Below are 11,447 nucleotides of genomic sequence, written 5' to 3'. Positions count from 1 at the left end.
TGACGAAACTGCAAATTCTCCAGAAAAAAAAATAATGTTATTACTTCTCTTCAGTCTTGATTCTTTCATGAACGATGTGCCCGGACTGAAAGGGGTGTGTAGGTGGGTGGGTTGATTATTGAGAGAAGCATGGGGTCGGGATCGACACGGCCTAACTTCAGCATTTAGCCAAGGTGTGTTTGCGCGTGTGTGCGTGTGTTTGAGCGCACGCGTGTGTGTGACATGGTTTAAATAAAATAGTTTCGCTGTTGGTTTCATCGCCTTTCAGTAATTCATATCGTGAACTGAACTGGCTGCGGGAAATTGTAAATTGCAACCGTTTCGTCACAGGATAGTAACATCACATTTCGATAAGGTCAAATATACTTCATACATCAAAATGACAAAATCGTTAGGCCACAAGTTCTTGATACGTGGTTTGGATTTCCTATATATATATGAAACACAAGACACAAATGACTTCTAATCCTCAAAACAGAAAGATCGAATGCCCACTCTTATACAGATAGTAAATTTTGTTGAAAAATAGCAGCAATTTTCCATGACCTTCGGTTAAGGCGGATTTATGATCTCACCCTGATTTCAAAGATTATTAATGTTCAACTAATTATCTGTGTCAGATGTTTGAATTTGATTTGAGTCAATCAACGAGCAATATCAACAAACATTTGAGTCAATCAACGAGCAATATCAACAAACATTTTAGTCAATCAACGAGCAAGATCGACAAACATTTTAGTCATGGCATACATAAGTTTTCTTTTTGCATCATGTTATGCAATGTATGATACTTTATGTACCTATGTATCACTCACGTCCAACCGATTCCTCAGTTAGACCCATATCTTCCGTCACGATAGTAGGTCGGGGTCTAAGCGATCTGCTTGAAATCATGGTAAAACAAACAGCGTGAACCCAGATTTACTAGTGCATTTTGCTACGGCAGGTCTGATGTTTGTTCGCAGGCTGTTGCGGGTTAAACACGGATGAAGACCGGTATTGATGTGTCATGCGATAATAAGTGCGTATACCCCGATTAAAGCGTATGCTTTATCACTTTTTCATTCCCAGATGGAATAGAACTAACACTAGTTACTTAAACAATCCATCCTTGTAAATATAGCGTTATTCAAACAGTGCAACTTTGACGTAACTTTATATGAAAACAGCTAATGCTACGATCTTTCTCCATTCTTTGGAGTGATTCAGATGTGTGAAAATACCGAGGGGTTTTCTGGGGAAGAATCAATCACTTTTTAAGCATCGTTCACAAAAGATATGTTGAAATCTGTCATGTGTAACATTCTGTTGGCTTATAAATTGTTTGTGTCCTGACAAATTACCATATTCCTGACAATATGTTACTCCTGTCTATTTGAGACAATTTGTCACGTTTCTTGCCAGAGGCAACACACATGTATTATTTATATCGACGAAAACTTCTACAAGTTATTTGCGGCTAAAATCATGATTATTTCAATCATTCTCAATCTTCTCAGTCTTATGAAATCAATCTGAGTTGAAATTCTCACATCATTATGGCAACCGTTTAGGTCCTATTCGACTAAAGCCGAGTACGATAAACATATCGCTTGTCAAAGTCTTCATCTGTCACAGGTATCAGCGACCGCCACAGAGTTGACTCGGTCGTAATAGACAAACACCAGACCCTGGCCAGTTTCCGAATCCGATATGTCCTTCACACAACAGATTCTTACTTTCGGACTTTTATTTGGTAAGTTTTTACATTTTACTCATCGAATATAAGTACACATATATTAGGGTAGCTATGTTTTTGATCATATTGAAAAATGAAAAATGGTGACGCATCAAGTCGATCTTTAAACATCAGGAGATCACTGTCACACGCAGACATACCTGCCCACATTCAAAACTACAGTCAACTAATTTGACAAGGAAACCACGTACAGTATTTTAAATTGAATACAAGGCTTATTGTATTAACTGACTAGATTCATATGTCTTAAAATGATGAACAATTATCAGGATATAATTCAAAAAGCTTTTGTGATTTAAACGGAAAACGAAATTAAAATTTGTAGCCAGATTAACCTATGCCCCATTACAAATCATTTACAAAAAGACCCGCTATCTCGAAGAAAAACAAAGACTACGGCATCTAATGTTCAATTTATTGGTCTGTCGCATATCAATTGAAAAATGGCTTTGAAAAGGTACCTTTTCAGCAAAGCTGCATTTCAAAATCAACGGCCATTTCAGTCTTTCTTGATTGTCATATAAGGCTTTGAACAAACATAATTAAAATGACACTATGTACTAACACTTATTAGAACTAATTTACTGATCTGCAGTCATTAAGCTAACAATTACCGTACTTAAGAATGCAAATAACAACCCCACAGCCGCGACATAGTAGACACACACACACACACACACACACACAGTCTGAATGTGGATTGTCAAAATCGAGGTGTACAGTGTGAATGTAGGATTCTCTTTCTACAAATTTGACGTCTTAAAGCTGTATTTACTCCGTAAACGAAGTTTAAACTCGAAGTCCTCTGTTGCTACTAACTTAGAGTCCTTTTTCGCTTCTAAATTAAAGGTCTTTGTTGCTACTAACTTAAAATCCTCCATTGCTAGTACACGATCTTAAGTGAAGTCAAAATTGCCACTGTGGAGACATCTGTATAAAGACCACGTGTTATTTACGGTCATCATCCTAGAGTCGTCATTTCGTAAAATAATAACCGCTCTGGTGGCCTAGTGATTAAAGCGTCCGCCTCGGATGCGGGAGATCGTGTGTTCGATCATACCAAAAGACTTACAAAAGTAGTACTAACAGCTGCCTCGCTTGGCGATCAGCATTAATAGGTTAGTGTTAGGACTGGTCTGCCTGGTGTCAGGATAATGTGACTGGGTGGGACATCATGCTATATGTCTGCGGCATGATGCCCCAGTGTTAGACATCACTATAAACTGCCACACTGCAGACATCGTAGCGATATGACTGTAAAATTGCTAACGCTACATTAAAAATCCAAATCTCTCTCACACACACACACACTCGTAATATAATATATACATGTAACGTACATACAAAAACCCATGTCAATAAAGGGTACTTGTTTGTCAGTGAGAGTCCTTTGTTTACAGGTTTCAGTGTGTTAAGTGAGGTTCTTGCATTTTCACCGCATCGAATATATTGAATACAGTTTTATTCGATGGCTTGTATGAAAACTGTTTTATGAACAAAGGCACGTAGGGATCTGGTGTCTTTTGATAGTTGGCTAAGATAGTTTCTTTTCATGGACAAGGAGAGTTACAATATGTCTTGAACGAGTTTAGAATAGTTTTGTATATGGACCTAACTGACTGATTCACTCTTGCATAGTTTGAATGACCACGAAGGAGCCTGGTACTTACACGAATCTATTCCAAATAAATATATATGTGTTACCTTATGGATCATATATGATCAGTTATTTTGTATGTCAATTAAGTACTTACCTTTTGGTTTGACTCGTTGCATGAATGACTTTGATCACTGACTATGGTATGCGCTAGAAAATTGATAGTACACAAGTTATCTGTATAACGTACTGTCAGTGGATATGTAGAGAGGGGAAATGGTTGCATCTACAGATGCAGGTTTTGTTTACACCCCCCCCCCCCCATCGAATTCTAAAGATATGTCGCGTTATTTACCCATTCGTATGGTGTAATCTGTTTTGAAGTTTAATTAGAACATCATTACTGTTTCCTTACCAATTTTCTAACAACTACACATAGTTCAAACATTCATGTGTGATTTCTTTGCTTCCTTATACAAGAAAGGGTTGTCCAGTCACAGCATTAGCTCACATTTAGTTAATTTTGTAGAATAAAATCTGGACCAATAACCTGAACCAGAATGTGGTTGACAAACTGTGTCTTTTTGCAAGCCACGTTACTTCTTCTGTTTCAGCGCCAAATGTCCTTCATATCGTGACGTGACGTTATATTTTAATAAATCACCAAAAGAGCTTGGTTTTTTTTTGTTTTAGACACATTAAGTGTACTTCATCTATGAAATATACTTACACGGTTTGTTCCTGGCTTTGAAGGATGTGTATTCTATTGCTGATTAGGTGCGGTGTAGCTATTAAAACATAATACATGTGTCCGTCATCCTAAAGGAAATGCGTTCGGGCATCAGTTAGGAAAATAAGACCAGCAACAGAATTAAATAGAATTGAGGGTACTTCTATCTCACGAGGCTGTAACTGCTTAGTACATAAATAATCCTGTAAGTAAGGCAATTTAATTGCTTTTGTGTATCAGTGGGGTAAACATCTTTGTGTTTGTACCACTGAATTGCTCCAATGGACAAACAAGGACTTAAACACAAAGTGTATGCGGCTGAAGAGATCTGATGGTATGTTTAGCCTGCGGTCATAAGGATTTTTGCTTTAAAGTTTTATTGACGCAAATACGGATGATACGCAAATGTAATACATAAATATTGGTACAATCTTTCAATCATAAAGACAAAAATGAATATATTCCTAGACAATTAGTTTTGTTACTTTAAAATGAAAGGATAGGAGTTACGAAGAGAGAGAGAGAGAAGAATAGTAAAGGAAATATTATTTAAATACATATTATAAAGTAAATGATATTTAAATTAATATTATAAAGATAACATATCATTATATATGACAAAATTAGTATTGATACAAAAGTATGAGAATATAACGAGTGGGCATATTCATTCACATCAACATGTACACGTATATGCACATTCTCATTCACCTTTATATACACACATATGTATGTATGTATGTATGTATGTATGTATGTATGTATGTATATGCGCATATGTTGCCAAAAACAATTTATTACTCTGTTAGCTGTTTGCACAATGATCATCTATTGTCAAACTTTTATCATGTACAGTTTATACAAATACTATATCATTCTACATTGAAGTTAAAATAATTTTTTTTTGAACTGAGGCAAACTTGATCTGTTTCTTTTAAATCTACATTTATAAATAAATTGTTTTTATATAGAATTATCAGTTTAATTATGTTATCGGCCTAAGTTTGGTCTTTAATTCTAAAGATAATATTTATGCTTGTGAATTCTAAATTATTTGTATGACTATATGTAATTTTTATCCATTGCAAAATATCATTTATTAAAAATTTTAATGATATAACAATCCCAAAAGACATCAGAGATTGTCTCTGAATGTAACATGCAAAAGAACAGAGTTCGTTTGTGATAATTCTGATTCCTTTGCGTTCGTAAACAAAATGCTATGTAATATTTTAAGCCGCAAACATCTAAGTTTTGGACATTTTGAAGTTTTCAATGTTTTTAAAAATATCTGCTAGTCGTCCTCTTCTAAATTGCCAAATTAAAAATTCCATTTTCTTTTAAAAGTTGGTGTGTCATTGTTTTCGATCAGTTTTCCTATATACTTCTACATCCTCTTTTCTTTTCTTATAATGGTATACACAGCTATATTTATAAAAGACTTAGTCAAATTTGAATCATAATTGATACTAAATTGATTTTTTATATTACTTTATACCTGCAAGTATGCGTTGAAAATCTATGAAATGAGCTAATAGAAAATCTGTTTTAAAAATTATCAAAACATATCCAGGAACCATTATCATTTATCATAGCGTTCATAAATCTAATGCCTTTCAGAAAAACGTGTTTTGTAATACACACTTTTTCCATCTATGGTATTACAAGGATTAAACCATATTTGCGTTTCTAACAATGTTCGTCTTACTAATTTGAAGGATGGAGCTAGTTAGCTCAAAATATGTTTCGAAGACATCTAACCTTAACGGATTAAGAACTTTTTTCACTGAATGAAGGAAAGCTACTCCAAAATGAAATTATCCATATTTCATACAAAAAATTGTAATCTACTTTTCTGTTTAGATTATAAGATAATATTTTTCTAATCCATGTAATTTTCAACGTATTCACAAACTTAAACATATCAGTCATTTTTAATCAACGTATTCACAAATTTAAATATATAAATCATATTTAATCCTCTTTTATGATAGCCCTTACAGAAATGTTTCTTTTGATTTTGTCCTTTCACCCATGCCATAGAAACTTCCTAAAAGAGTATAATTAGTTCACTAAGAACCTGTTTGGATAGATTTGATAAGGATAACAAAAGATTAATAATTTAAGTGATAGATGAATTCCTTTAGATAGTTACCCTTCCAAATGACTTAAGTGATAGCTGAATTCCTTTAGATAGTTACCCTTGCAAATGGAGTTTTAACAAAATCCTTCCACGGAATTAGCAAGTTCTTAATTTCTCGAATTATAGAGGGATGATTAAGAGTTGAATATTTTTTCCAAGTTAGTTAAAGACGTTATACTTAAGATCACAAACTCAGTACAACCCCTCAATTAAGTTTATATCCTGGACAGTAATTTCTTGTTGCTACCTGTTCTACCGTCTATCAAAACTGCTTTTGTTTATTTTCTTCACATTTATACTATGACGAAAAAATGTTCAATGTTGATATAAAAGATGTAAAACAGACATTATAGATATCTCTCTCTGAACTATCAGGAGTATTTGATTTATTTTCAGCAAACTGAGAGAAAGAAGATAGGTTATATTACCTATTTTAATTCCCCGAATATTTTTTCTTCTTTCTCACATTGGCTAAAATCTTTGCACACATGATAGAAATATATGGGGAAAGTGAATTTCCCTGTATGCATCCTCTTTCCATACGAGAGAGAGAGAGAGAGAGAGAGAGAAAGAGAGAGAGAATCGATATAATTGTCATTAAATACGTAAAGATTATGCCGACAATTTAATTTTATGAATTATTTTAAGTTATATTGTCAACAATCAGCTATAAAATGTATCTGCGATTTCAGCAGACAACGTTCAACTTTATATGATTTTAATAAGATTCGACAAAAACATGAACGCACTAGCAGGTGTTGGAGTAGGAAGTGGGAAGAATAAAAATGAATGATATGAGGAGTCAATACATGTAAAGGAAAGGAGACACATAAGATCTGCTAAAATAATGCGCAAATAAATGGCAATAAGCAATAAGAAATGAAATACAGTCGTTCGGTGTAAAATACTTTAAGGACAGAAATCCAGATACAATATGCTTACTGATGTCTCTTCTCTTACGCTCTCTTAAGGCAGTGTGTTTTTAAAAAAAGGAGAATTAGATAAAAGAAACAGGAGAAAAAGGTAAGGTCAAAAGAGTCTCCAGACTTCAGAGTTTGTAAAATTATAGTCATCATATTTATAACTAATGTCCTGAACGTAAGCAGAGGTTATGATAATATTGTACGGTTTGAGAGGAGTGACGTCACGCTAAGAACGGCAACTCTCATATTCTCCAATGAAACTGCTGCCTTTTCCTTGCGGGATAGGCGGTCGCAGTTTAAATTCATAACTAAACTAGTATATAACGTTTACCAAACCAAATTGCCAATTAACATGTCTAGTAAGATACTATTAACGGCATTGTATGCAAATGATACTTACTCAAAATTTGACCTAACTGGACCTTTAATGTGATTCAGGTTGCTACCAGGTTATGAATACATTCGTTATTTAAATCTATGAATCGTATTTTTGAATGGTAATCAATTAGATCACATTACACACGTATGTTAAATATTGTAGCTTACGATATAATTACGTACTATTTCGCTGTCTCCCTACTTTCCAGGATCATATTCCTTGTGAATTATTGTATAAAAAGGAAGGAGTGGGGGTGAAATGCGTGGAGTGATAAACGTTGATCTTGTCACAACATGTTTCGTAAAGTTTAGTTTTGTCCAAAATTGTATAGTAAGCCTCCAGATGACAGATTCGTTTACTATTTGCCAAATTTAACCTTTATAAAAACAAGCTGTAAAGAGACCATCTACATGTAACTTCCACACCAACCAGGCAGTCAATCGACCAAATCAGCAAATGGAAGAACAAGTTGAAATATTGAAAAATCCCATAAATCCATCAATCTGCTACCATCTGCTAGCCGATTGTTGTTCTTGTGAATTCCGACTGAAAACTACAGCCACAACAAAAGCAGCTGTATCAACAAGAACAATATTATCACCATCATCATCGTATTCACGGTGGAGGTCGTTTTCGTATTCATCAATGATAAAAACAGTAGCTCAATATTCCACTCTGTTGCATTATAAAGTAAAGGCTGCATCGCCCGAGTTTTAGGCTGGAAACTTCTGACAAGCGTATTAAGTCTGCAATGATTATTTAGAGATGAAAGGAGTTTACAGTCATGTGTTGAATTTAGATATATAGGTCAATGTTATTTTGTAGCTAAACTTAAACAGTAACAAACAATCCTGACCCTGTTGGCTGGATGATGCATAATTTACTTGGATTACATTTGCATATGTCAGACTGTCAGGACATGACTACTAGTCTGGAAGCATTGTCACCTTACGTGACCAGAGAATATACCGTTGTCTTCTTCATATTAGTGCGCACATTATGGGAGTTAAGTTTCCATTTGTGAAACATTTTTGGTGGAGACTGTTCTTTTCACATAATTAAAATGTGAAATGATACGCCAGGCCCGACATACATATCAGTTCTAAATAGCACTACTCACCTTCTCACTGTGAAGATCCATACATTTGACACCCTCTGCATCCAAACTCCAATTAATATCATCCAAACAAAACGCTATTAAGAGATGTAATGTGGATCAGGTTGATAAAGGACAGAGTTTCATATCGTATTGTCAAAAGAGAATATCGAACATCCCCGGAAATATTATAATTTTTAAGTTGAAACTTACTTCAAGTTTGCAAAATGAAATCAACTTGTAGGTTTAGTATGAATAATCACTGTATATTAACTAGTATATACAGTGTATACGCTGTATCTTTGATATACCACGAGATGTATATATATATTTCATTAAAAGGAAAAGAGGCTTCCAGAGTTTACTTTTAGAGAAAACTGAATACAACTAGTGGTATATTAAGGATACAGCGAACGTACTATACATTTATTTTATTTATATCACATACTAATACACACACTTGCATTTCCAAAGCATTTAAGATTCACTACAGGCAACTGTATATCTAACGGAATGAATCCCAGCCCAGTGTATCCGCTCCAAAATATAGTTCTTGTTCCTTATGCGGCTAATCACAATCTTCCTTACAAAGTTATACATTGTTTCTTTATTTTTTAAACTCTTATTTTCGTTCATATTGATTAAATACATACAAAACACACTTATGGCTTACGCATAAAAGACGGGTTAAATGAAGAAAGTAGAGCACTACGAGTAGAGCACGTTGAGGCTAACTATTTGAAAACTGAACGCACAGCCATTCATTTACCGGCGAGTGGGAAATATAAACCTAACGAAATGACGAACCAGCGAGAGGTAATTCAAACATTTCAGTGTACTTACAGGTGATGTAATTAATTACCATGATTTAATTGACATTGCTATCGACCATATCATTGTTTCTATCCTCCATTTCGATCTTTTCCCTTTACGTTGGTCCGTCTGACCGTAAACTTTACTTTCATATGACCAGATTCATAGCATAAACACAGTCGAAAATCCGCCGCACGGATGGATTTTTACCGGTATCTTCCTACGATGGTTCAGAGAGAGAGAGAGAGAGAGAGAGAGAGAGAGAGAGAGAGAGAGAGAGCAGGATAGATTTCGAGGATATTGTGTACCATATTGAATTCATTTAGAGAACATGGATTATTAATAATTTTTCTCCTTGTTTTCTTGCGTCGCTAATGATTAATCGGTGGAAATTATATATATATATATATATATATATATATATATATATATATATATATATATATATATATATATATATATATATATATATATATATATATATATATATATATATATATATATATATATATATATATATATATATATATATATATATATATATATATATATATATATATATATATATATATATATATATATATATATATATATATATATATATATATATATATATATATATATATATATATATTCGCCTTGCCTGCACATACGAGCCCATATTCCCTCATGACTGAGCACACATTACCAAACAATGATGCTATTCAATCGGTGTTTTATGCGCTCGTGTGTAGCAAACACACTCGCATGACGACCTAGTAATTAATTCTCATGTATCTACAAAGTCATTCCAGATTCCTTTGAAAGAAATCAAGGTATAGAGAATTAATCATAGAGAATTATAAATATACACCTGACAGAACGAAAAAATGCTATCCCTGGATTCTATAGAAGAATGTGTGATAATAGTAGGCAGAATTAATATTTTAATACAAATAATACTATCATACAGGTTAGAGAATTTTTAATTCGTACTCTACGGAGATTCAAACCGTTCTGTCTGGTGCATTTTTATAATTCTCTCTCTCTCTCTCTCTCTCTCTCTCTCTCTCTCTCTCTATATATATATATATATATATATATATATATATATATATATATATATATATATATATATATATATATATATGGTATCACGTGATATTCATTAGGTGATTCCCAGTCCAAGGGGAATAGATTTATTGCTTTCCTCACCTGTCATTTCCGATTCCAAATGGCTATACTGAAAAGTGCATGTGTCATAGAAAAACCTAAATACAGGTTGTTATTTTTTTTAAATAAGAAAATATGTCCTACATGAACTGTCCCTGTTTAATTAATGTTATTTTGAAAGCTATTATCCACCATTAATGTTACATTGAAAGTAATTATCCACCATTAATATTACTTTGAAAGCTATTATCCGCCATATCTGTTTTGAAGTTGTATTTTTTTCTCTTTAATGTTGATACAGTGGTAAATATTTTTGTTCTTTCAGGCGTGGTAAATGGGCAAGGTATGTATGTCGTTAAATACTACGCTGTTGGGCTCTCATACTAACTACTGGTGCTCTGTTTCTATAAATACTACTGAGGAATATTAATTTTGTCTAAGGGGATATTGTCTTGATATTAGCATCGATTAATTGTTCTGAGAATGTAATCTTCATAACGAAACATAATTCCATTAGTATTTTTTAGCATGGACTAAACGTATTTTGCTTGATTTTATATCGAATATTTGAAAATAATAAAAATAAAGTATTGTTTGAATGAAAAAGCTCTTTAAGAATAAATTGTTTTAATTAGTATTATTCATTGTATGGAATTGTATTACATCAAGCGTTTTGTATTGCCTTAGATCAAGCGTTTTGTCTTGCCTAACATCAAGCGTTTTGTATTGCCTTAGATCAAGCGTTTTGTCTTGCCTAACATCAAGCATTTTGTATTGCCTTAGATCAAGCGTTTTGTATTGCCTTACATCAAGCGTTTTGTATAGATTTACATCAAGCGTTTTGTATAGACTTACATCAAGCGTATTGTGTCGTCT

General features: G+C 33.3%; 1 protein-coding gene across 3 annotated transcripts in view; it reads left to right on the top strand.

Annotated features, from left to right (window-relative positions):
- Window positions 1-1,414: 1,414 nt before the first annotated feature.
- LOC149795999 (uncharacterized) overlaps window positions 1,415-11,447 on the top strand; it is a 39,329-nt gene continuing 29,296 nt past the window's right edge. Inside the window, exons 1-2 of one of the 3 annotated variants that reach the window (XM_089965916.1) lie at window positions 1,415-1,735; window positions 10,897-10,914. In XM_089965916.1, coding sequence (XP_089822042.1) covers window positions 1,693-1,735; window positions 10,897-10,914 — 61 coding nt within the window. In that variant the 5' untranslated portion in view covers window positions 1,415-1,692. The remainder of the gene's footprint in view (window positions 1,736-10,896; window positions 10,915-11,447) is intronic. The other 2 variants (XM_089965915.1, XM_089965917.1) reach the window with 2 other exon arrangements.

This window comes from Sinohyriopsis cumingii, chromosome 7 (genome assembly GCF_028554795.1).
Source record: "Sinohyriopsis cumingii isolate HCF-2022 chromosome 7, ASM2855479v2, whole genome shotgun sequence".
NCBI lineage: Eukaryota > Metazoa > Mollusca > Bivalvia > Unionida > Unionidae > Sinohyriopsis > Sinohyriopsis cumingii.
This window is presented reverse-complemented; position numbering and strand designations above follow the sequence as displayed.